We start from the raw sequence: 26,623 nt of genomic DNA, 5'->3' as shown, positions 1-26,623 counted from the left end.
GCTCGGGCTCGGCTGGGCTCGGGTTCGGCTGGGCTCGGGCTCGGCTGGGCTCGGGTTCGGCTGGGCTCGGGCTCGGCTGGGCTCGGGTTCGGCTGGGCTCGGGCTCGGCTGGGCTCGGGCGATTCCGCCCTGGCCGCGCCGCCGGGCTCCTATGGCCCGCTCTGCCCGGCAGGGGGCGCCTCCCGCCGGCCCCCTCCGCCGGCCACGCCCCGCTGGCCCCGCCCCTCTTTGTGTCGGCGGCCAATGGGGGCGCGCGGCGGGCGGCGGTCGCGCGGTCGCGCGCGGCATGGCGCGGGGCGCGGGGCGCGCCCCCAGCGCGGCCGGGGCCGGTACCGGGGGGAGCGGGGCCGGGACGGGGCGCCCGCGCTGCCACCGCTGAGCAGGGGCCGCCCCGCACGGCCCTGATATACACACACACACATACATACATACATACATACATACATATATATATATTTATTTATATAAAGAGGGACCGGGCGGCGGCGAGGCCGCGGGGCACCTCCCGGCAGCGGTCCCGGGCTCGGGCATGGCCGCGGGGCCATGACGGGCGCGGCGGGCGGCGGCGGCGGCCGCGGGAGCAGCCGCCGTGCGGCGGCCGGCAAGGAGGGGGGCCGGTCGCGGAGCGCCCAGCCGCGGGCGGCGGGCGGCGGCGGGAGCGGCAGCGGCGGGGGCTCGGAGGAGGAGGAGCAGGAGCAGCAGCGAGACGGCGGGTCGCTCTTCCTGGTGAACAAGAGCGGCTTCCCCATGGACGGGCAGACCTGGGAGCGGATGTGGGGGCACGTGGAGCGGGTGCATCCCGACGGCGGCGCCGTAGCCGCGGCCATCCGGAGCGCCGCCCGCCTGGCTCGGGTAAGGCGGAGCCCTCGCGTCCCCCTCGTGCGAAACGGGAGGGTGTCACAGAGCCCGAACCTCGAGGTCCCGCGGCTGCTAGCTCTGAGGTCGTCCAGGGGCCGGGGAGGCTCGAGGGCGGGTTGGGAGGGTGTGACAGCTCCGCCGAGAGCGTGCTCTCGGGGCTGCGAGGGGCAGCCAGGAGAGAGCTGGAGCGTCTGCGCTCCGAAAGCGTCCGGAACGGGCTGCGGGATGCTTAGGAGCTGGAGTTCGTATCTTGGGAAACGAGTAGGAAGAAAATGACTCTTTTTTATCCTGGGGAGGAAAAAGTAGAAAACAAGAGTTAAAAGGAACTGAACGAAGTGCTTTGTGCAGTTTAAATCACGTTTTTCTCAGCTCTTTGAAACACAGGCATTTTCTAAAACACAGCCTTGTACCCGAAGTGTAACAAGAAATTTAAAACTCAGACATTTCATTTCCAGTACGTGGAAAGATTCCAAACGCTTTTGTCTTGTACGTTCCTCAGTACAAGCTCCCAACAGCTCTGCCTAACCCAAGTCTTTTTCCTCCAGCCAGGAAATGAAATGGTATCTGCTGTTGTTCAAAGGCTTCTCACCACTGCGCCGCATTACTGATCACAGTGTCTTTTACACACTCTGCTTTGGCAGACTTTGAGCTTGATTCATTCCTCCCATCAAGCAGCATTAATCTGAGCTGACCACTGAAGTCGGGGTTGATTTGCACCCCTCTGCATGCTAGGGTGAGATGGTCAGGCTGGTGCTGTCACAGTCCAGATTGTCAGTGATATTTATATACGTATATGCCTTTTCTCTGTGGGGTAGAAAGGAAATTTTGTGTACAGAGAAGTTGAAAGAGTATTGAGTAGGACTTTTCTGAGAAGGTGCTTGTCAAATAAGATGCAGGCTGAAAAGGCCTTTTATCTCTTCTGCAGTGTTTAGTTCAGTGTAAGTGCAAAAGGGACAATCTCTTTCTCTCTGTTCTACTCTCCTTGTTCTGGAACCAGCCTTTGTTTGGATAGGCGAGTAGATTCAGCTAAAGAATAGTCTGGTTGTATTGAGTTTGTTTGTGGTTCCTTAGTGTGATTAATCTTGTACTTGTACAAGGGCTTGAGGTAGAACTGAAGGAGTCAGGGAGAGGGTAAAACTTGTTTCAGCAGCATGACCGTCTTACAGACAGCCTGCAGATCTGTTTGGTGTTAAGGGATGGCAAAGCAACCGCTAGACTTAACTTCCATCCCTTACTTCCCAGCACTGGCCGACTCTCTGTGGCATGTGTGCATGAAGTCGATTTGGACAAAAAATGTTTTGAAATCTGCTTGGCAGAATCGTTTGTTGTTGGTGATCAGTGGAGGGTGATTTAAGAGTTGTACTCCTCCAGTACTGTCTGGAAGGAAACTCCCTGTTGCAGTGATTAATTCCCTCAGGGACAGGAGGACTTGGTGACCCCTGTGACTAAGTAGCTCTTGCTGGCTACGCCTGGAACCCCTGGGGTCAGAGGGCAGTTTGAGGACCACCTGGTCCTTCTTAGGGCCAACACAGCTCAAGTGAGCAAATGAAGGTTAGGAGCATGGGGTTTTGCCACAAAGTGATAGTGGATTGCTAAAGTGATGATGGTAATTTCGGGTTCAGAATAGAAATGTGAGGGGAGACTTGTTCCTTAAATAGTGGTACAGATTTTTTAATTGACTTGTGCTGCTGGATATGTGCCACCCTACAAAAGACCATGTACTGCTGATTGGGAGTGACAAGAGAAACTTGTGTCTGTGAGAAGATGATTTGTAATCCGCTTGCATTCATAGTTGGTTCAGGCTGAGTGAGTGGTGTGTGCAGCTGCTCCATTTCTGCATCTGATCTGTTCTTAATCCCTAGTGATGGGGAGAGTTTTCATCAAGAAGCTCCACTTGATTGCTCTAATCATCTTGGTATTAGTCTCAGCAATCATACACTCAGAGCGGTTAAGTAGCTTCTTACCGTATTGGTGAGGTTGTCCTTACAGGAACAAAAACAAACTGCAGAGATGGAGAGCTGCATCTCTCTCAAGAGGCAGAATCCTCTCAAAAAGCTGGCTTGTCTGCAAGGAGGCCAGTTCTGGAACCTCGGGGATGTCCCACCTCTGACTGCTGGCTTGAGCTCTTGGAAGAGTTCAGGCTTATGGTTTGGAAGGACTGTGCAATGCTTTACGTGTCCTGTGATCATGGAGATACTTGAAGATCTTAATGAATTAAACCTCTAACCAGCTTTGAGGGCTCTTGCCTGTCAGCTTCATTCGTGCTAGCTAACAATGTACTTGCAGGGTGAGCTTGTAGAAAATTACTTTATGGTCATTAAATGAGACAGTAGAATTGGGCAAGACCAGTTTCACACAGGATGTCTGTGGTGAACTGAGACTACAGCATTTCCAGCCATAGGATGATGGTGTCGGCTCTGCCACATGGTCTTGTGCTGCAGTGCCTTTACTGTCTCTAGATCTCTGGAGCTGCTGTTGCTTGGAAATACTGATATAAGGTCAAGGCTTTTCATCTGCCTCGTCTCAGTTTCACTCGCTTCACAAATTCATGGTCTGTAGTGCTGTGTCTGCAGTTCCTCTTGACGTCCCTGATCTCCTGCTACAAATCTTCACCAGCGCCTTGCCACTGAACTGAGATGCACACTGTTAGCTGGAAAGCTGCAGCCTCAACAGCATTCTAATGCTGCACGTTCCTTTGCTTGTGGTGGTGTCCTACAGCCCTGGCTTCTGCTCCATGCTGGGTGGGTGCCCAGTATTGGTGCTCCTGCAACTGGGGCAGGAATTGGGGGGTGGGAAATGTGTTTTGTATGGAAGGAGTGGGAGTGGCAGGTGGCTGTCCTCTGCCTGGCCTGGCTGGTGGCACAGTTTGTGTACTGCCCAGTTGCACTGGAGAGATGAGAGCAGTGCGATATCCTGTGTGGGGGAAGACTGATGGCTTCTCTGTCGTGTCCTGAGATCTGGAGGGACTTGGGACTCCTGGCTCAAGGAGTTACCTCAGGCCTGCTGAGGTAACTTTAACAATCAAGTTATGTGTCAGCCATTGGGAAAACCGTGGTTCTCTTTACCAGATCATACCTTGGTGTCTGACATGATCATGCTCCTTGGATGATGTATCACCCACCTTGGAGATGGGGAGCACCTTGCCTGGAGGTCCAAACCTGATCCCTATGGTAAGGGTGGCCACTCTGGGTTACAGGAAGGGCCACATCTGTTCATGCTGGTGTGATCCCTATGGCATCCTGGGTCCCACAGCTGTGCGAGGGCTGGAAAAAGGATGCTGTCTGTGCCTCTGCAGCAGCTGGGCCTCTCACTGACTGGGGCTCCCATTGTCGTCTTGTATTGTGTAAGTGCAAAACATGCACCTAAGAGGTTCTGTATCTTCAAAGAAAAGGAGTGTTTATACTGGAGCAGCCCAGCCCTGGGAAGGTGCGACAGCCCTGCTGTAATTCCCTTAATCAGCTCCTTGCTGCTCCTGAAACTCAAGCCTCATCTGGTGTGTTGAGTCCAGGTCTGCCTTCATGCTAGGAGGGACAGGTGAATAATTTGTCTAGACGAAAGGGACTGAGGGAGAAGGGAACTTGTGAAACCAAAAAAAAAAATGCCTCTAATGAAGAGCTTGGGCATGGAAATCATGATTAAGAAGTGCTATTGAGTCTTGCTTGTAACTCCCACTGGTGAGGAGAGAAAGCCCATGTGCGTGCTCAGGCCCGTGTGGGGCTGGAATGGCGGGAGCGAGCTGGAGGCCTCGCCATCTGCTCGCTGCTTACGGTACTTTTCTGTGTGCCAGTAGTGTAGGAGTCTCTGGTTTTTTTTCGTTTGGTGTTTCGGTTTTTTTTCCTTTCTCATAAGTGTATTTACTGTTTGACTGTAGTAACTAGCTACATGTAGTAAATGCTGGGTTTTGGTCACCTTGGTATTACCGGTGCTCACTCCCTGAAAGCAAAGGCACAGTCCCTCCCTCATAAGTGGAGATGGGAAGTGGAGAGGAAAATCTGTGTGGTGGAAATGACCCTGTATCACCTGAACTTGCTCTTCTTACCTGTGATTGCTGCCTTGAACTGTATTTAGGACAATGATATGTCACTTTATGTGTTTCAAACTATTGTAGCAATGATGTGGGACCACAGACGCTGCAAGCTTTACTTTGCATCTTGTGTCACGGCTACCCAAATTGCTGGTTCCTGAATTTGGGTCTGCATTAATATTCAAATAAACTGTTTCTTCCATTGTGTTTTTGAGAATTGTACTAATCTCTTTTTAGCCATGCTGCCCACTTTAATATCTGCTGATCCCATGTTTTGCAATGTCACCCCCAAAATAATGGGACTTGGGACAAGGCTGTGCCCCTTTCCTGCCTGGCTGCAGGCTCAGGAGCCACATAGCTTTGGGGATTAAACATGGATTGAGGGCCTGGATTCTTAAAATGCTTAGGCACAAGCAGATGTCGTATGAGATTTTGGAAAAATCCCATTATGTTGCCAGTCTATATCTTTACGTGTCTTAATATCATTAAATATCTGGGTCGCAGGTGGTCTTCTAGGTACCATGCATTCCCTGCCCAGCAAGTCTGCTGCAGACACATGGCAGATGGGAATTTATGCAGCCTGGGATCCTTATCCCCTTTTCTCTTGTGGTAAAGGAAACCAAAAATCAGACTTGAAATGGCTTCTTGGGGAAGGGGGGACAGCAGAGCCAGTGCTGGGACTCTGCTCATCCAAACTGCCCTGTGCTAAGGGGGAAAAATGGGTAGTATTGGCTTTCTGTGCTGGACTGCCTGCCCACACAGGGATGCTGGTGGCTCTAACGATCAGCCTGCCGTGGGGGGGCCTGCGCTGGGCTCTCTGTGCCGGCAGGGATGGGGCTGGCTTTGGTGCACAGGCAGCCCCCATTGTCAGCAGGATGACTTTGCCTGATGCTTGAGTTCACGTGGGGTTTAAGCCATCTGTGCTGCTGCGTTGCGTTGCACTAAGCACATACCGCTGCCCGAGTAAATCACTTATCCGCTCTGCGGGGAGTGGTAACTATCTAACCTCTTTATCTCTTTTTTTTTTTTTTTTTTTTTTTTTTTTTTTTTTTTTTTTTTGTGTCCAGCCCTCAGTGCCACCTGTGCCAAACTACAAGCTCTCCATGTCAATCCCAGAATGGCTTCAGGCAATACAGACCTACATGAAGATGCTGCAGTATCCTTCTCGAGTGTGTGGTTCCTGGAGAGAAGGCTGACTTGTGCCTGGCATGAGTTAACAGGAGCTTAACTGAAGCATTAGCTGGTTATGAGGGCTTGGGATCATTTGGGGGTAAAAGGACGCCTCCAAGGATTTGTGATAGCACCAGCAGCGCTGAGCTTGTCATAGCAATCCTCTGGGAGATGTAATTAGCTTTAAATGATACTGAAAAATTTAACTGAAGTGGCGTTGGTGGGAGTAGAAGTGCTTATTTTGAAGTTGATTTATGCAGATATTATGATTGGATCATGATGTCTGGAGAAATAATATGGCATCTTGTCATAAAGCAATGGAGACGGTGTTGTGGCAAACCCTTTCTCCCTCTGCCTTGGAAGCCCCTGTGGGCTCACTGAGGACTGCCCGTGTGCTCAACTTGCAGGAAGTGCTTGTCATTGGGGTGAGGGGCATAAGCAGCTGTTCTGACCCCAAGGTGGGCAGGCTTGCCTTTGACACAGGAACTTGCCTGGTGTGTTCATCAGGGATGGACACATCTATCTAGCTTCCCTGTCACTGCCCCATGCCTAATTCCTGACTGTTTCCCTTGCTGACTGATAATATCAAAGAAGGTTGCTGGCCCAGATGCTGCTCTTCTGGTTTCCTTTTATTCTGAACTCTCCCTTTTTGTGTGTGTGGGGAAGCTGTGGGGATGAGGAATGAGTGTAAAGTCCTGGTAAGGATTAAGAAGGGATATGGGTGGCAGCTGAAAGAGCATCCAAAAATAGCAGGCGTGGTTAGCCTGCTGAGGAGCAGTGGTTGGGATCAAGGCAGCAGCAGGGCTTGGAGCCGCAGCTGCGGTGGGGAGGGAGGCTGGGGCCTTCCTGCTCTGCAGGGGGGTGGTGCGTTTCTCTTCTGTATGTCAGCCACTTGGGCAGGACAAGAGGCTTGTTGCTTGCTGGAGTTGTGCCAAAGAGGATACCATGTCGCATAGAACTCAAAAAATTGTACTTTTCCCTACCTCACTCTGCAGTGGTTTTGAAATCCTGCACTCTGCTATGTAGCAGGAGCAGGCCTCAGGGGACAAAGTTTGGATCTGTGTTCAGAAAAGCTTCAAAGTGGGCTGGGGGTTAGTGTCTGGGCTTCCTTTGAGGGCTGAAAGAGGATGTATGCTTTGTTCAGAGCACCCTGAAAGGGCCTCATGAATTAGGTTTTGAAGGCGGGAGGGGAAAAAAACCCTTGTTTCTGGAGAACTCTGAACTCTAATTGAAGTCAGTTCAGAGCATCCTGGTGCAAGCTGGAGTTTTTATTTAGACCATGGTTATGCAGCCAGCAGCTGTGCTATTTATGCCTTGCAAGGCACCCTTTGCCTCCATGGGGTAAACTCTTTCTGCTCTTGTATTGCCACTATAATTTTACTGGCATGAATATTCTAATGGCCATGTTATGAAATAGGTTAGGAAAGAGATTTAGCTGGAAAGATAACCTAGAAAATGTAAGTGAATAGTCTTGGGGTTTTTTAGTTTCTTCTTTTTCTAATTTTGTTGGATTTTTTGTTTTGTTTTTGAACAGATTGGTATCTTGATCTGATTTACTACATTGCTGCTTGAACAGCTGTGCTTGAGGAGCAAGGAAGAGGCTGCTTTTGGTGATGCTGCTGCATGGTAGCTTGTGCTTCTAGGCAAGTGGTGCTGAGATTTGGTTGACTGTCTGCAGGCATCATTTGTGATGAACTTTTCTCCTATCCTCATAGTGTTAACTAATGAGCTTGAGTTGCATGTAGCTGGTTATTTTAATTTCAAGTGCATTGTGGTTTTTTAGAGAATGATTTCTATTTCCTAAGTGTAAATGGATGCACTTGCCATGGTTTTGGTTTACAGATCATATGTGAGCTATGTGGCCAAACTTGTAACCCAATAGTGAGTGAGACCTGGGAGATAAGTGACTTAATAACCCTCAAATGCCAAATTTGAGTATCATTTTAGACAGACAGCCTTTTTGCTTGACTCTGCACTGGATGGTGGTTAATAGATCATACAAGAAGACAAGTAAAAAGTTTGCTTTATTTCACTTGCCAGGGTTCCATCTCTGAGAGTCAATGGCTTTTACTGCTTGTTCTATGTTTCAGCAGGAAGTGAGAACTGAAATTCACCTTTAGAGCATTGTCATCTTATTGTTTGACTGTTCAAGTTACTTTCCTTTAACAGAGAAAATTCAGATATAATCACACAGGAACACAGTTCTTCGAGATCAGAAAAAGCAGACCTCTAAGTGGGTAAGTGTCTCTAGAATTGGTCTAGTGCCCTTGTCCCACATCCTGCCAGTTGATCCCCTGGCATTTAAGCATCTGTGGCACCATGGCACGGGAGGGCTGTCTCCTCTGTGCCATGGCTCCTCTGGCAGGGCCAAAACTGTGTATGTTGCTGAGTGGAAGGGCTGGCCTTGCTTGGCAGCTGTGTGGGAGCTGCATAGTTGCAGGCCAAAACTGCATGCACGGGGTGGGAAAACTCTAACTTTGTGCTTGTTGGTGTTGGGTTGGGAGGGCTGGGCTGCTTTTATGAAAACTATGTAAGTCCTGATATTCTGGTTGTGCTGTAATGCCCTTTGCTGATGGTTGGAAGAGATCAGATTTGAAAAATGCTGTAGGAATTTTGACGTCTTGGGCACAGTCCTTTCCTCTGGAGGCTCACAGTAGACTGTATTAAGTTGCATCTGTGTTCTCCCATTGCCTCTCATCTTGCTCTTCCTTCCATGTGGTGGACTCCTGTGCTGAGTGGTGATGGGTTGTGCAATGCAAGTACGAACATGTGCCCAGGGAGCCTGCCAACAGAGAACTGGGGTCCCTTGCATGTAAGAACTGCATCAGACTTAGGATGATTCTTTAATAGAACCCAATAAATTAGCAGGTTAGGGCAGGAAGTGATGTTGACAACATTATGCTTTTATTTTAGGGTGAAATTTAGATAAGCAGAATATAATTACTTCTGTAGACTAGCCTGTCTCTAGTTCTCCTCAGCTCTCTGTCATTAATCTAATGGTCCATCACTGTAAATTCCGGTTCCCACCCCAGCTTTGTGCTTCAGGTTTTCATCTTACTGACAGCAATCTTTTCCCACTTCCTTTTTTTAATGTTCACTGCTCTGGTGGAACTAGTTTAAAACAAATCTTGTGCCTTGAATGATAGATAGGTTTACAGAAGCTTAAACCAGTTTTCAAGCTGCTCGCTCATTTTTAAATTTGTCCCATTACTTTTTTTCACGGAAGTGGAAGATGAAAATGAATTGTGTTCAGCACTTACCACTTAAAAGGCTGTCATCTTCCTGGGCTGGATGAAAGCCTGGCTTATGAGGATGGGTACTTTTTCCTGGAAGGGAACCAATATAGTGCTCACAGCTGGAGACCTACCCCTGGCTTTGGATCCTCTCCATTTCCTGTAATTATCTGCCTTACTGTGTTGTCTGGGGACTTGTGTCTGACTTGTCTCCTGGTTTTGTTGCTATTAGGACTTCTGTGAGTGACTTGAAATGGGGTTGCAGGACTTCTATGGAGTTAAGGAGAGTACCCCTGGAAATGGTCCAACTCCTCAGGGCAGCTGCTGCCAGATCTCCAGGCACAATAGTCTGAACCTGGTGTATGCTGGACTTGCACAGTGAAGAGTCCTAAGACCTGTGCTGCTTTGCTCCTTGATCGTGTAGGTGGGAGTGCTGCCCACATCCTGTTGTACTGCAGTATGGCTCAAATGCTTGCCCTGTCTTGGTTTCTCCAAATTTGAGAAGGGGAACACATAAAAGACTATCTTAAGTTCCTGTCATTTTTATGAAACTAGGTTTAGATTTCAAGTAAACAGATAATTGTGTACTCACATACTAGCATTTACTGTGGTCAAACAAATACAAGAAGAAGTGAGCTTAAAGGGTCATGTGTCCTAAACACACATAATACTCTGAAGACCCAAACTTTGATTAGCTGAGATTTTTTTTCTGAATAGATAGCACGAAGATACAATTAGCTTTTGTGAGAAGTAAATGTAGCATACTGAATGCAAATATACTGAAATGAAAAGGAGAACTAACTGATCTTTTTAAATTTACCTGGGCGGGTGTCAAGGAGGATAGGGCCAGACTATTTTCAGTGGTGCCCAGTGACAGGACAAGGGACAATGGGCACAAACTGGAACACAGGAAGTTCCATCTGAATATGAGGAAAAACTTCTTTACTTTGAGGGTGACAGAGCACTGGAACAGGCTGCCCAGAGAGGTTGTGGAGTCTTCTTCTTTGGAGATACTCAAAACCTACCTGGACATGATCCTGTGCAACCTACTCTAGATAAACCTACTCTAGCAGGAGCGTTGGACAGATGATCTCCAGAGGTCCCTTCCAACCCCAGCCATTCTGTGATTCAGTGTGAATAATGCATTGATTGCCCTGTAATGTTGAGTTGTGCCTGAAAGCTTTCCTTTCCTTCATCTGGTGTGCAGGTCAGTTTTCATCAAAGCTCAAAAATAACCTACACATGCAAGTTTTTTTTCTGGGGGGCGTGTTCCACTTTGCAAGAAATCCGCTTCCAGCGTGGTGACAACAGGCACCTTGCACTGAGGCAACAAGCGCTGCTCTGAGCAAGTTTCTGTGGTGTGAGAGGCCTCACTTTGCTGCAAGACAAAGTTTGCATTTGCAAGTCGGTTGGACAAGATGCCAATTGCCACTGGCTCTTGAAAAATGAGACTGTTCCCAGAGCTTTATTGATACGAAATGTATTGCTTATTTCATAATGCGAGGGCTCAAAGCTAATGGAAGTATTACGAGATCTTTGGCAGCCTTTCTTCAAGAGAGCAGTGGCTGGACACAAAGAAGCTTGAGTACTAGATGGAAATTGAATATTCATAAATTCATGTGAAAGTGTCCTAAAGCAGCTGGGGCATATTAATGAATTTTTCTATTATGGAGGGATAACTAGATATTACAGAGATTTAGTGCCAGCATCAGTGTGATGTATGAGAAAATAAAAATGTGTGGCTGCATGTAGAAAGACAAGCATAAATTATCTATAGGAACTCATTAACGGACACAGTCTTGCTATAATTCAGTATTTAAAATCTCTTTAAGAAAAAGTCACTCTTATTGTCAGCTTAACTTCTAGACTGCCAGACACTCCATGGATTTGTCTTGACTACAGATAACACTTTCGGAAATGTTAGATTTCTGTTGGCATAGTTGTGTGAGTCAGGGTGGTAGAGCTGTGAACCTGTAAACTTTGTGTGGTATTCTTGTTGTACTGGCAGACTGTGACTGAAAATGTGTCTGTGTCTAACCTTGCCCGAGTTTGCTGTATTTGTACAAAATCCAGAATTACAGGTGTAGCTACATCCACCATAGGAGTGCTTTGCTGATAAGACTGTACAGGTATCCTGACCCGGGACAGTGACCTTCATAGGCTTCGTGATGTAAAGGTAAAGGGCACTCCATGGAGTTCAGCTCTCATGATCCATGGAATGTGTGTGTGCATATGATATGAGTGTTTCAGGCATCAATAGGGCTGGTTTTCCTTTTCCCACACAGGATTATGCTGGTCAAACCTATATTACAGCTTCCTGTTGGTACAATTAATTGGTCTGATAAAAAAAGCCAATTTTAATTGAAATAGTCATTATTTTAAAAATTTCCAAGCTTAGATCACTTAAGAACTTCAGGAAAAAAATGTATTTCTGGATATCTAGTAACTTCTGTAATTGTGTATGCAATGTCAACAAGCTGTTATTACTGGCTTTACAAAGAGTGATAAGCCCTCTGGAAGCTTCTGTTCTGAGATGCAGGTATGAGCCACAATGAGAAACAAATACCTTTGTCCTGCACAGAGTATCTGGGGAAGTGTGGTATTGTACTGTTCCCTCCAGTTAAGTGCCAGCTGATCAGTGGGACCTACAACTGAAGCAAAAACTGATGTTTGAGTAGGTTCTGGAGTCTTTGAGGAATTGCAACCCTGAAGCTGCTGTGTGAGGATGGAGAGACATTCAGTGACTGCTGATATAATGGGTAATCAATTGCAATAAAAGACTGTGAGAGGAGCAGTCACGTGGGAACGGTGCAACCAAATAACAGGGAAGGGGGAAAGGAAATTATACTGTTTCAACACACTATGTTATTAAGGAAACCTGATGGGGCTGCAGAGAAAAATAGGCTCATACCATTTCCAGACAATAGACTGCAGAAGGCATTTGAACATCTGCTTCTCTCTCACACAAAGGGGGAATGTTACAGATACAGTGCTATGTGCAGCATGTGGTAGAAATGCTTTTGCTGTTGAAGCAGACTGGTTTTGAGAAGATTCATGAGATCAGTATCTGCTCTGCTGTTTTTTCTCCTTTTAATCCTGTTGGTCCCTTTCACTTCTTTCTTGGCTTCATTGTCATGAATAAAACTGCCAGGAGTTCTAGAAAAGCTTGGGAGAGGGAGATTTTGTGCACCTCATGCAAGCACAGGGGTCTGGGAAAGGAGAATTTTGTGCAAAATGTGCTGGAGGATCTCACTAATTAAAAATGTTATTGAAGTCTATGGTAGTCTTTCTGGTGAAGGTAATAGGCAGCCTCTCCTAAGCATGGTCATCTCTGAAGGGAGTCCAGTGTGACGGGTGCCAGCTCTGACATCCTCCTGTTTTGGGCATACTAAAAGGTTTGAAGATTTTTCTAACCTCTATATGAAACTGGGTGCCTGAGTGAAAAATGTGGGAGCAAAAGGAATTCATTCTTCCCATGAGTTGTCTGGAGACACTGACAATTTAAACAGAAAACATCCTAAAGAGGCAAACCCAACTCCTTTACAGGCCCTCTCTTACTGCAGAAAGCAAGGGAGTTAGTCAGGTGGGCTCCTGAAAACACTGAAAGAAATTTGAATCAATTAACAAAGAAATATCATCATCTGCCAAGGACTAGATCTCAAGGCAGGAACAAGCAACTTGTGCTGTTGGCTGCATTTGTAAGAGGCAGAAGTGTTCACTGTGGTCTGGAATAGAGATCTGTGTGGCAGACTTTAGATAGTGTTGTAAGTGCCATAAAGAGGGAAGCTGCATGACACTTGTCTTTGACTGTAGCAGTCTCCCTTGGGTTACTGGAAGTGATGGGCTGCCCTCATGCTCACTGGGGTCTGTGGAGAGGGTGACTGTGGGCGAGTTCTGTGATATAAGGTTGTAAAGATTAGCTGTACATGTGGAATCTTTTAAGGTAACTGCCAAGATTTAAAGAAAATCCTGGAAACAAACCCTTCTCAAGTAGGAAATTGAAATGCTTGATGCTATTTTTAAAATTCTTTTCTGCCTTCCTTAAATCTTCTTTCATGAGTTTAACTGTGCGGACTTTTTGGTCCCTGTTAACATCTGAGACAGCATGGTAAGAATTCAGGAGTGAAAAAAAAGGGGGAAAGGACAAATCAAAGAGCATCTGTCATGAGTTACTTTCAAATGAGCTGAATGCTCTGTCATTTGTTATCTCTTAGAGAACTGACAAGTGATGTCCCACCATTAATACTTGTGTTAGAGAGCATGGGGAGGATGGGTATTCTTGGAAACTGGGGAAGGCAAAGATATCAGCCTTTGAAAACAATAAAGGAAAAGGTAAGTTTGGGAACTTTCTGAGTTTATCTGCAGTTTCAGGGGAAAGGCAACATTAATTTCATTTGGCACAATTTGTTTCTGACAATTTTCTTCTGTGAGAGTGTAAGAGCTTTTGTCAGTCAGAGAGAAGTTGTGTGTAATAACTCCTTGCTTTAGTATGGCATTTGGCAGCCTGAGGATAAGGCAGGGGCCTTGAGTCTAAATAACACTATTCAACATAAGGGCCCAGCTTGGTGAAAAGCAGCATGTAGAAAGTGGTACTTACCAATAGGTTGCTCTTGCCCAGCAGAGGTTGTCAGTTGTGGTGTGTCATGTCTGTCCCAGCTCAATGGGCTTTTTACTAATGGTATGGATAACACTAATGGTTTGCTGATGGATGGTGTACAGTCCAGGCTGGACAAGGTGACAAAGCTTTGCAAGGTGAAGTTGGGATTCAAAGTGATCTCAAAGGATAGGAGAAAGCTGGGCTGGAACAAACAGAAGATAATTTAGTAAGGGCAGATGCAGAGAAGGGTTTTGGGAGTAGCCAGTTGTGGAGAACAAAAGGCTGATTTTGCAAAGAAGGAGCTGATCTTAGAAACCAAACAAAACTTATCAAAAAAAAGGCCAAACCAAAAAACCTCACCCCTAAAAAAAAAACCCCAAAACCCACCAACTCAGCCCCTCCCTCCCCCCCAGTAAAAGAAATCCACAGAGCCCCACAAAAACCTATTCAGGGTGGGCCAGGAGGGAAAAAGCCAACAGCACACTGGGTTGGTTGCAAAAATGCACTGAAAGTTGGATTCAGAAGGAAATTGGTGTTTTTCTACTGTGGTGGACTTAGTTGAAGGACTGTGAGAAGTGAGTTGATTGAAGGGACTCCGAAATTCAAAGCAGCAAACTTTTTGTTTGAAAGGTATAGAAAACATAACCTAAGGGGGAAGTTTTGGGGGGAGTGAGGGAAGGATTAAAAAAAAAGAAAAGATTGGTGTCTGCTTTCTCATATTTACTGAGGAGAGGGTGGATTATAATCTGTTGCATATCCAAACGTCTGTAGCAAGAGGAGAGATAATAAATGGTCTCCATGCTCACTGTGCAGAGCAGAAATAGCTCCCGATTTAATTTGCAAAAAGGGAAAGATTTAGTTTAAACATTAGGGGACCTTCTTAGATGCAAGGTTAAGTATAGGATAGATTAACTGGTGGGTTCCCAGGCCTTTGAGAAGCCAGTTGAAAGTGGGTTGAAAAATTGTCTGTGAGCAGTGATTTAGATTTGGCTTATGCTACCTTGGGCAGAACAGTGGCTTGGGGATTCTCCAAAGGCTCTGCTTCCAGTGCAAACACAGGGTTTAAGGCCATGCTTTGTCTCAAGCTTGTTAAAAGTGGAAGAAAAACTCTTAAGTGGCTGTTGAACTGGATCATCCATGCAGAGATAAAGCAAACTGTTTGTGGAGTATTCCCCAGGACTGTGGGATGGATGTGTGCGAGGGCATGACCTGCCTGTGGATGTAGATGGACACTTGTTCACTGACCACTGCTGATGCCTCCTGACTGATGCTCCCCTTGCACAGATCCTCATCCTTGTCCCGGTCCGGAGCACCTGCTGCAGCTCCTGGACCCGGGTGCAGGTTCCTGTGTGTGCCTGCAGGCAGCAGGGCCAGCGCAGGTGCAGACCTGAGGAGGAGGTGCTGGCCCTGCCCCTCAGATTATGTTAACCAGGCATATGTCTCACTAAATGGCTTGAAGCTAAATAGCTTAACAACTCAGAGCTTTTTCCTGATGATGCAGGAAAAAATGTTCATTATCAGCTATGACTTTTTTTTTTCTTAACTTTAGAAGATAGGCAATTCAGTGGGATGCCTCCCATGCATCATCTACATGTAATGCCTCCGGATGGAGCTGGGCCTTTGCAGAGGCTCCTTCTGCGACCAGCACTGAAGAGCCACTGTGGGGGATGAAGGAATCCCATTGTGTGCCCTTGCTGGAGCTGCTCTGTGCTCTGTGGGGTTTCTGTGGCTGATTGTGAGTGTGTAGGAGGCAGGCAAACTCTAATTAGTCTTCTGTACTGAAGGCCGAGTGTAAAGGGTGGTTGTTTACAAATGAAAAGATAATTTCTAACTTGGATAAATGGGACACGGAATGGCTGTGACAGACTGTAATAGCAGTGGAAGCTGTATTGCCATTTGCACTCAATACAGGGTTTAAAATGCATGAAGAGGCTGAATTAGAAAGTGGGAGAAAAAGACTGATGATTTCAGATGCATATTTTCATAATCTTGTCTAATACAAATATTTTTGTCATTTAATATTGTGTTTCCTTAGAGTAGGGATTTGTTTACAAAGCTCTTCCCAGGGAAAGGATATGGATAGAGAAGACTTCAAAACAGACTTCATCCATTTGGCTTAGTTTTTAGCTGCCTTTTTTTTTTTTTGGGTGTGTCATTGGATGTGACTCTTCTGGCCTTTTTTAGTCTCCTTCCAGTATTTTTCTTAAACTATCCTAAGGATTTCAGGATCTGCTTGTGGAAGGAGATAGGTTACCTAGTTGGTTAATGGTACAGTATCAATCTGGGACAACATCTTTCTCAGCTGAGCTTGTTTCTTGTCACAATGTTGTCCCTGTCAGATAACTGTACTCCAAAGATAGTCTAGATTGTAACTAAACTGAACTTGCAAAATCCTAGGCATAATAGTTTCCTGCACTCATGCAGGAAATGGTGTGGTTTTTGCCTCTTTCCCCATCCACAGGAGGTGAGGAGCAGCAGCAAGACAATACCTCAGCTTGCAGTGGTGTGAAGTGTCTGTGCTGGTAGAGTTTTCTGTAGAGAAGGGTGTGATAAAAAGGCATTACATTCTTGTCCAGCTATAGCTATAGACTCACAGAGGCATTTGTAGCTTTCAGGGGCCATCATGTAACCATCCTCTCTCCCCTGTTATTGTTTTGTTTGTTTTTCCTTTTTGTTTTTTTTTTTTTTTTGCAGAAGAGAAGCAGGGTTATTTTGAAAATAAGCTACTCTTAGTCCTGCTGTGAGAGCTTACATGTTTGCCAGCTTTTCCAGTTCAGCAGGGATTTGTATTACAGTCTGAAGTGATGCTCATGGAGTTGCTGGGAGAGGCAGCATTCCTTCAACCCATCTTCAGAGGCTGGAAGGCACTGGGATGCCAAACATTTTTTTTTTTCTTTCTTTTTTGTTTTTTCTCCCCCCAGTCATCCTCCAGAAGTCAACAGGGCTCTGACAAGTCACTGTAAAGGATAATCAAGTTCATCAGCTCTTGCAGAGATAAGAACTGGAGGCACCTGGCCCTCAGTCTACGAGAAGGCCCTTTGATTCCAGTCAACTGCTCTAGATGGAAGGACTCAAAATTGTTTTGTTTCTGTTCTAGGTTAATGGAGACAGCAAGAGAAATGACCAGGGAGTCCTTACCTATCAAATGCCTTGAAGCAGTTATCCTGGGGATGTATCCTTTCACATGCCTGTCTGCTGCAGTGCTGTTTAATATATTGCCCTTCCTGAATGGTGTTTCAGAGGGTCACAGCCAAAGGTGAGTGCCAGCAGCTTGTTAAGCTGCCATGGTATTGGTCAGCAAGTTGCTGAATTGCCTGGGCTTGTTGGTAGGAGTTTGGATGCTGTATGCCCAGTTCACAAGTGTTATGATTTGGCTGTGCAGACTTTGCCTTCTGCCCTGGTAATCTGCATAACGTCAGGATCTGACCCAAAGTGCCCAGATAAGTATCTACCTACACAATCTTTGTTTTCTTTGTTAGTATTTCTCTGTTGGTTATTGTTGGAGCTTGGTAACACTTGAGGAGCGTGGGTTCAGTTCTCGGTTTTTGATGTGTACATGGCCAAGTCTTGTTAGTTTTTGTCTCTCAACCCACAGCTGTGCTTTGTGCAGAAACATATGTGTATTATAGTTAAACATTTAAGCTTTACCTTAACATAATGCTTGCTTTCTGTTCAGGCTCAGAAAAAAACCCAGAAGTATTTTCATTTAGAGGCTGACTCCTTTCTTGACCCTCTTCTGCTGTCACTGATAAATCAACCTGCACCATGCTAAACCACTACAGGGGAGAGCAAGGCAGGGCTACAGGAATAGGTTGCCAGATAAATCTCATCACAACTGGTCAAGTTTGATTTAAAACAAAAACACAACCAAAAATAAGCCCCGAAAACAAACCAGCTTCTGGGATGTCTCTGCAGTGTTTTGCTTGCTGCTGCTGCCCCCTCCTGTGGGAGAAGGAGCTGGCAGAGCCTGGCAGGTAGTGCCCGCTGTTGGCTGGTGAGGAGGGGTGGCTGCTGGGGGAGGGGAACGGGATGTGGGCTGACCAAGTGCAAGGGTATGGTGTGCCAGACTGGTTGCTGGATACAGTCCTCACTGTGCTGGGAGGTTTGTGGTGTGCTGCTGTGGCTCCGCTTTGCTCCCTGTGCACCAGGGATAAGCCTTGAGTATGAGTTGAAAGGTGGCTCTGGCTGACAGCACTTCCCCTGCAAACGCTGGAGGGTCTGCATGCAGCTAGAGGGATGGGGTCCTGGGGGCTTGATGTCAACAGAAGACTCAAACCAATGCCTTTCCAGAAGCAGAAATCATAGAATATTCTGAGTTGGAAGGGACTCACAAGAACCATTGAAGTCCAGCTCCTGGCCCTGTGTTGTCCAAATGCTTCTTGAACTCTGTCAGGCTTGGTGCTGTGGCCGCTTCCCTGGGGAGCCTCTTCCGGTGCCCAACCACACTCTGGGTGAAAAAAAACATTTCTTAATATCCAACCTAAACCTCCCCTGACACACCTTCATGCTGTTCCCTTGGGTCCTATTGCTGGTCACCATAGAGAAGAGATCAGTGCCTGCTCCTCCACTTCCCCTCACTAGGAAGTTGTAGACTGCAATGAGGTCTCCCCTCAGTCTCCTCCAGGCTGAACAGACCAAGTGACCTCAGCTGCTCCTCAGATGGCTTCCCCTCAAGACTCTTCACCATCTTCATTGCCCTCCTTTGGACACTCTAATAGCTTAATATCCTTGTTATATTGTGGTGCCCAATATTGCACACAGTATTCAAGGTGAGGCCGCAGCAGTGCAGAGCAGAGCAAGACAATCCTCTCCCTTGCCCGGCTGGTGATGCTTTGCCTGATGCCCCCCGGACTGGGTTGACCCTTCTGGCTGTCAGGGCACTGCTGACTCATATTCCCTTTCCATGGTGCTGCTCTCCAGCATCTCATTCCCCAGTCTGTATGTAGACCCAGGATTGCCCTGTCTCAGGTGCAAACTCCAGCACTTGTCTTTGTTGTATTTCATATGGTTGGTGATTGCTCATCTCTCTAATTTGTCAAGGTCTCTCTGCAGGGCCTCTCTGCCTTTGAGGGTGTCAACAGCCCTCCTAATTTCATGTCATCAGCAAATTTACTAAGTATACCTTTGAGTCCTGCATCCAAGTAATTTATGAAGATGTTGAAGAGAACTGGCCTCAAAATGGAGCTCTGCAGGACCTCACTAGTGACTGGTCGCCAGTCTGATGTAATCTGAAACCTTTATGTTTGACCCATGAGCCTGTTTTTCACCTACTGTGTTATGTATTTCTCTAGCTGTGTGCTGGACATTTTGTCCAGGAGGATAATGCAAGAGACAGTATTGAAAGCTTTCCTCAATTCCAAAAAGTTTACATCAACTGTTTTCTCTTGAAATGATGTCAGTGGATATGTTGTGCTTGTCCTTGTGTCAGGGTTGTGTCCCAAACTATTTGGGGATGAAAGCAGTGGGGGAAATAATCCCCAGGTGGAGTTGATGCTGCTTTGCAGCGTCAGTGTGACTTGCAGTGCTCTACTTCTAGTAGTGAACTGATTATTCCCCATAACACTTGAACAAAAGGTGATTAGTGGCCTACAGATAACCATGTGTTGTGGTTTTAAGCCCAGCTGGATATTAAGCACCACGCAGCCCCTCACTCAACCTGCCCTCTCTCCCACCACCCTGGTGGAATGGGAAGGAGAATCAAAGTAAAACTTGTATCTTAAGATAAGAACAGTTTAGTAGTTGAAAATAAACTAATATACAGTAATAATGATAAATGATAAGAATAATGATAATAAAGAGGGGAAAACAAGTGATACACAATTAAATTGCTCCCCACCCGCTGACCGATGCCTTTCCTGAATGCACATCGCCCCCCCTTCCAGGTAACTCTCCCCAGTTTATATACTAGGCATAACATTCTATGGTGTGGAATATCCCTTTGTTCAGTTTGGGTCACCTGTCCCAGCTATGCTCCCTCCCAGTTTCTTTTGTGTACCTCCTCACTGGCAGAACATGAGACAAGAAAAAAAATAAATCTGTGACTTAGGATAAACCCGACTTAGCAAAGAAACAAATCATCAGTGTATTATCAACAGCAATATCATTCCAGATCCAAAACACAGCACTGTAACAGCTTCTGAGAAGAAATTAACTGTTCCCTAGCTGAAACTAGGGCACCATGATAACCTAAAAGCGTTGCTGATTTTTCTGCTTGCTTCAGACCTGACTTGTGTTCAGTTTGGTGGGTTTTGATTTTGGTGGGTTTTTTTTGAGCAGTGAGGGAAGCAAAAAAGTTGAAAACTATGTTTTATACTATTTGGTGTCATTCAAAGTTTCTTCAGAGTTAAGATTTGTATGAATCTTTCTGTCTCTAGATGCTACTTAAAAAACCCCAAACTTATGCTAGACTTTTAAATTGAGAAGGTTTAGTCAGGGGACAGTATGGGGCAGGCTTGTCTTTCTAGGACTTGTACTTATTGTCTTGGAAGTCTCTGTGTGAGAACAGGGACTGTCTGCTGGGTGGTGGTCCAGTAACAGATGCATTAAAGTTTAAAAGATTCATGCAATAGAAAACCTATGTATTTTGCTTGAGATGTGGGTACACAAAGCATGTAGAGCGGTGAGGTGATGGGCCATCTGAATATGTGTGTCTGGAAAGGGGCTGGTACGAAGCCTGTGCAAAACCTTGTGCTGTTATGCAGGTGCACCATGAGGGTTTTTGGGAGGCATCTTTGTCATGGTACATGGCGAAGTTTGCTGGTTTTTCTCAGCTGTGAGATTTTGATCTTCGGCATTGCCTTCTCTATGCAAACACGGTGAGGCCAACAGCTTTCCAAGGTCAGGTGGCTTCCAGAGAAGAGGTGTGCTTACCCTCTCCTAAGTGTCCAGCCAGTGTCTTCACGTAGACCTGAGCTGAGCAGCCCTGCCTGTGTTTGTTAACCTCTGACTCCATTCCATATCTCTGGAAATAAGGTGCTGCTTGTAATTCATGTGCTGGCAGGCTTTGCCATGTTGCTTGGATACCAAAAAAAGCACAGCCCACTCCGGCGGACCCTCGGCATGAGCCTTCATTCAAGGGCCAGCTCTCAGAGCGGCTTAGCGAGATGTCATTTTAATTGAGCTGCTCGCTGGCTTGTGCAGCTGCCTTTTACTATGTGACTTCTTATAAAATGCTTCCCTAATCCCTCTTGGTGCAGAATTAAGTTTGGCATAATTGCCTGTGCACTAGATCTTGAAGCGTTTTTATAGGGCAGTGAGTTAAAATACTGAGCTACCCTGTCTGCATGCACCAAGGAAGCAGCTGCTGTGAGATGACTGAAAGCTCGTACAGATCTTCCCATATTATTTTGCAGCAGTCTGCACAGCTCTTTTTCTCTGTGTAGCTGTCTGAACTGGCTTCATATCTCTCTGCTTACATGATCTGCTTGTCAGTGCCTAAGCAGAATCATTCCTCCTGCTGTCTTCCCCAGGGCATTTCTCAGTTCATTTGTAAATCAGCTGAGTAATGGTGCGTTCAGCCCACTCTTTCTGAGCAAAGATCCAATCCACTTGAGCTCAAGAAAGGCAGTAGTAAACCAGAAAGTGCCACGGGAATTTTACGCATGCTGTATTCACTTTATTAAAATGTGGAGAGCAAAATATCAGCGGGGGAGAGAGAAGCGGCACAGGGCATCCATCCTAAGGTGTCCTGTGGAGCATGTCTGCGTCAGCTGAATGTAACTCACTCCCATTGCCTTCAGCATGCTTCTCCCAGTTCATGTGAGGTAATGGTTAGACCCATGCAGGGTATTAGAGCCCTTGTCCAATAATATGATTAAACAAGGAAGAGGAGAGCAAAAGTGTCTCACGAGGGAGAAATTATTTAATACACATATACATAAAATATATATATATATTTAATATATATATACACACTCCCCTATACCTTCTGTGCTTTTAATTGTGGATGATGGTTATCACCACTGGAGACCTGGGTCCATCCAGCTCCTCTAGCCTAGCAGGTACACCCCTCAACATGAAATGTTTTCAGTAAGGGGGAGAGTTTCTTGCAGTTATTGCAGGATATTGATGTCCTTGTAGTGCCCCTCTTTGTCTCCTGCATGCTTGTCTACAGCTTAACCCACTTGTTATCTGAAATGCAGGAAGGGATGATCCTGCTGAAATAGTCCCTCTGGTAGCTGGGAAAAGCTGGGAGAGAGCTTTTAATTGCTTGCATTGTCACGGTCTAATCTTATGATAGTCTCCTCTGACTGCAGCCAGGCACTGGAGAGTAGGTTTCTCAAAATGAGGAATGTAAGCCTGGCAGTCCACTTGGGGAGTCTGAACCAGATGCTCAGGCCTTTCTTCCATGGACACTGGAGCTGCCACGGGGAACTCTGGGCCCTCTGTGTAGACAAAATCTATATATGGGCTCGGTAGTACTCTGCCTTAGAGTGAGCAGTCCGAAGCCTGTGGGAAATCCGTCTGACTCCAGGCTGTGGCTGGAAACTTCTCTCAGTGTTTACTGCTGGTGGTTGGAGGTCCTCTGAGCAGTTGCTTGGTTGCTCAGAAAAACAGCTCTTCTGTTTCTGCTGAAGCCTTATCTGATGGTTTTGAAGCTGAGGTTTATTTTCCTCCTGTTACACCTCCTCACTCTGAGCTAGCAGCTTCAGCATTGCTAGTGTAAATAAAGCTGCCTCCTCGCTCCTCAGCCTGCCATCATCCCTCCAGCTTGCTGGTGCCCAGTGGCACAGCCTGCCATGATGGTTTGGGGCACCTGCTCGTGTCTCCCCAGCCCATGTGGGTGGCAGAAGAGGAGAGAACCAGACACCCTGTGGTTTTCTGTGCTCATCTCGACCAGACTTCAGCTATACCCACCCTTGCTGGGCTCTGAGACATGAGGCACTGCCATACCATCTTGTCTGATTTAAATAAGGGAGAATTTCAAACTAATAAATAACAAATTGATTAGCACAAGCAGTGCAATGGGCACTTATTTGCTCAGTAGTAGGTTCATCTGGCTTTCCCTTTTTTGTCTTTGGTTTGCAGCAGTGTTAGGTATGGTGCTGAGTCTTCTTGCAGCTGGAAAAGCACTTATGAGTCTGGGCACTGGGACAGCTGGTGCTTAGATTCACTCGGGCGTCGGTGTTGATGGGCTGGGCTGCTCAAACAGTTGATGCTGGCACTTCCATCTGGAACCTGAGCAGGCCTTGGTTTGGCTCTGCAGGGCCTTGGTGTGCTCTGTTAACGTTTGGGCTTTTTCCCTTTGGGGATCAGAGGAGGGTCTCGCCATGTCCCCTGCCCCAGCAGTCTCTGTTGATCTGGGTCCCTGTTGGTGCTGCAGGCACAGTGCAGGGACAGCATTAGTCTCCTCACCTGCCACTGGCACATCCCTTGCACAGTTGTGGCCTGTCACCTTGTCAAAGGCTAAAATCCCATTCAAGCTGGTTTAGACACAGGTGGGCTGTAGTGCTCACAGTGTGTTCCCTCACCTGCTGTACAGCTGGCTGTGCTTCCTAGCAGTGGTGGGAAAACTGCTGGTAGCAAGTTACCTGAGCTCACCTAGCCGTGGGGAGCTAGCTACTCTCTGGTGGGTGCTGTCAGCTTCTAAGACAGAGTTCCAGCAGTGTTCAAAGCCCAGAGACACGGTGCTGGCCACATTGAAAGATCCTGCTCTGATTATTTGGTAATAAGTGTCCTGATTTAGGAAAGGTGCTTCTCAGTTCAGTGCCCCTACTGAGGGGGGCTCTCCAAACCATGGCTCCTCTCTCTCACTCCCCTGCATTCCCCTTCCCCTTCTCACTGCCGAGGGATGGAGTTGAGAATTGAGGGCAAACATAATGGGTTGAGATAAGAACAATTTACTGGAAACAGCAATGAGATAAGAAAATGAACAGTAACAGCAACAATATTAATAACAAAAGTGAGGGTGATTCACTTGCAAAATGCTCACTGAGCTGGACCTGACTGCAGTCATGCCACCCCACCACTCTCTGGCTCAGGACCAGTGCCACACTACACCAACTGTCCTGTCCACCACATTTTCTTGACTAGAAGGAACCCCTTCCCCCAGGAAGAGAGTCCATTTCCCTGCCCCTGGCAGTGACATGAAGTGTTATAGAATAACATCTGTGTCCTAGCCATGCCCCCTCCTGGCTACTGCAAAAAATGAACCCTGTCCCGGCTGGAACCAGGACAATAAGGGGAAAAAAAAAAAAAGCAAGGGAGAACGTTTTTTTTCTAAAAGATGCTGCTGGTAAGTAAACAAGGTGAAGGGCTTCAAGTCTCTCTTCTGGCTGGGACCTGCTCTGTGCTCTGCAGTGGGGGCACCTGTGTAGGGGAGGGTCTCTACTGGGAGGAAGATGGTGGGACTTCTTTGTAGGATGTTGTTTATTTTAGAGTCCACCAGGAGATGAAGAAAAAAAACCAAAACAACCCTAAATCACAGAAGGCCATTGCTTGAGTTATTATGTGAGTATGCGGATTTAAAGAAAACCCATCCAGATGCTTTCTGCTCCAGAGTTTTAAAACTGAGGGGTTGATTCAGCTAACACCTTAACTAATTCTCCCCTTTGGAACTGACTAAGGATACTGCTCTGCTTTTCCCTACTGCCTAGGAAGATCCAGGTGATGGCCAAAGGGCAGGTTTTGTGTCCTGGGTCTTGCTTGTACTTGAGTCTGGGATCTGAACGTCTCCCAAGTATCCATGCTAGGTTGTGCATGAGCCTGGGTGTTGAAGGCGAGGGGACTATGGGAAGCAAAACAACCTGTGGCTCAGAGGGTAGTATGTTTGGAGACTTGCAGATCCCTAGGATCTGCATGCTGCCATGGGAAATCTGGCCCTTCCTGCAGGCTGCTAGCAGTAATGGTGTGCTCAAGAAAGCCTACTTGTTAATAAGCCTTTTTTTTCCCAAGTCACTGTTAAGTGTGATGGAGCCCTTCTTTCCTGGAGAGGGCTGCACACCTGTCTGATGTTTGGAAGTGTGAATGAATTCCTTGTTTTGCTTTGCTTTGCTTGTGTGCACAGCTTTTGTTTTACCTGTTAAACTGCCATTATCTCGACCCACAATTTTTCTCTTCCGGTTTTGTCCCCCATTCCACTGGTGGGGGTGTGAGTGAGCAGCTGTGTGGTGCTCAGTTGCCAGCTGAGGTTAAACCATGACAGCTGAGTTTGGGAATCTCCGAGGGATGGGGACATGCCATACTAACCCATTCTGTGAATACTCAGTGGAGCTCCAGGTATTGTCCTGGTGCATATCCTGGGTATGGGGAAAGAGGAGGGATACTGGGGCAAGAGGTGGCTAGCCAGAAGATTAGAATCCCTCTTGTGTGATCTCCAAGGAGATCAGTATCCCTCAATACTATTTTTCTGCTGCTTTGATTTACGTGAAGACCCAGGATCGAGAGGCCACTGAGCTTTCACTACAGCTGCTTTTGCCCTCTCCTGCTCTGCCCTGCTTTGCTATTGTGGCATGTAATTTACTCCCCGACTCTCCATCCTGCAGTTACAGTCCTGGCTCAAAAGTGTGATTACAGCTGCGGCGTTGCTGTGTCGTTGCCTTTTGTTTGCCACAATACAGCTCTCCTTGGGCAGAGCAGAAAGGAAAAGATATATAATGATGCATGGATGGAGGGGAAGATCTGACGTGCCTTTCCAACCCGTTTGCTGTGTATTTCATCTCGGGTGGGGACTCTCGTTAACTATCGCTCAGCGAAGCAACCTGTACCTAAAGGTTAATTTCCACAGCAGTTGTTGCTGGGTTATTTGATGGTGGGTAATTTCTGCCCTCAAAAGATTCTTTTACTCCTACTTGGTATTTAATGAGATTAAATTGCAACTTCTCTGAGACCTCGTGGCAGAAGTGTGTATGTGTAGCAGGTGGCCACCAAAGCTTTGTGTGGACTTAATAGAAAGGCACTCGGGGAGCAGAGAGAAAACTCTTTCATAATGAGGGGGAAAAATAGTGGCGATGTTTGAAAGCTTCACAGGTGTTAATAAAAGATACTGCTTTGTCAGTTACATAGAATGATAAATATAATGGGCTTTTGCAAGAATCTGTAGGACACAAATTATTGTAACTTGACTTTGATGTACACAGGATGCTCCTTTTAAAGCCTGAAGCAAGGTGACCTTTTGTATGAGGTGACTGTGGGCTGAGTTTTCCAGTTGACATAATGGTGCTGGGCCCCAATCCTGGCTTTGCAGTGAATTTATTTAATTTATTTAATTCTACTGACTGCATGTTTTTTTTCTTGGAGAACCTAGTCCTAAGGCAACAGTGATCCAGTGAGACCACCAAAGGCAAATAGAGCTGCTTCTGTTCTGTGTTGATGTAGTTGATAGCGGAGTGGGCTTTGACAGTTGCTTCAGGGTGTTTGTGTTTGATGTAGGTGAGCAGGAGGTGGGTGCACGTAGCCTTGGTTGAGTGAGGGATGTGTGTGTGTTAGGGAGGTCTGTGCTCTGCTTGCTTATCCAGGCTTGTGATCTGCAGACAGTGAAGTGCACCGTGAGCTGGGCCCGTAGTGTTGTCCATTCCTATACCCTCTCTTACATTTTCTCCAGGCTGCTAAAGCTGATGACATCTAGCATTGAATGTAGTTAAACTTGTTTGGCATGGAACCGAAAAGCTTTCCTGTGGCTGTTCTGAAAGATTTGTGCCAATGTGTTTTTCTTGACTGTTGGGTTTTTTTGTTTGTTTAACTACTTGCTCGACCTCGGATTCTGGGCAGTTCATAAATCTCTTATTAGTTGGTTTCTGCATT

At 46.6% G+C, this 26,623-nt stretch overlaps 1 protein-coding gene across 2 annotated transcripts in view; it reads left to right on the top strand.

The window, feature by feature from the left end:
- Window positions 1-318: 318 nt before the first annotated feature.
- The window catches only part of VASH2 (vasohibin 2), a 38,184-nt gene continuing 11,879 nt past the window's right edge, over window positions 319-26,623 (top strand). Inside the window, exons 1-4 of one of the 2 annotated variants that reach the window (XM_027723752.2) lie at window positions 319-852; window positions 5,950-6,038; window positions 8,233-8,289; window positions 16,980-17,054. In XM_027723752.2, the coding sequence (XP_027579553.1) occupies window positions 544-852; window positions 5,950-6,038; window positions 8,233-8,289; window positions 16,980-17,054 (530 nt within the window). In that variant the 5' untranslated portion in view covers window positions 319-543. Of the gene's footprint in view, window positions 853-1,025; window positions 1,120-5,949; window positions 6,039-8,232; window positions 8,290-16,979; window positions 17,055-26,623 lie in introns of those variants that run through there. The other variant, XM_027723753.2, reaches the window with a different exon arrangement.

This window comes from Pipra filicauda, unplaced genomic scaffold (assembly GCF_003945595.2).
Source record: "Pipra filicauda isolate LSUMZ 115617 unplaced genomic scaffold, ASM394559v2 scaffold221_size1283894_pilon, whole genome shotgun sequence".
NCBI lineage: Eukaryota > Metazoa > Chordata > Aves > Passeriformes > Pipridae > Pipra > Pipra filicauda.
This window is presented reverse-complemented; position numbering and strand designations above follow the sequence as displayed.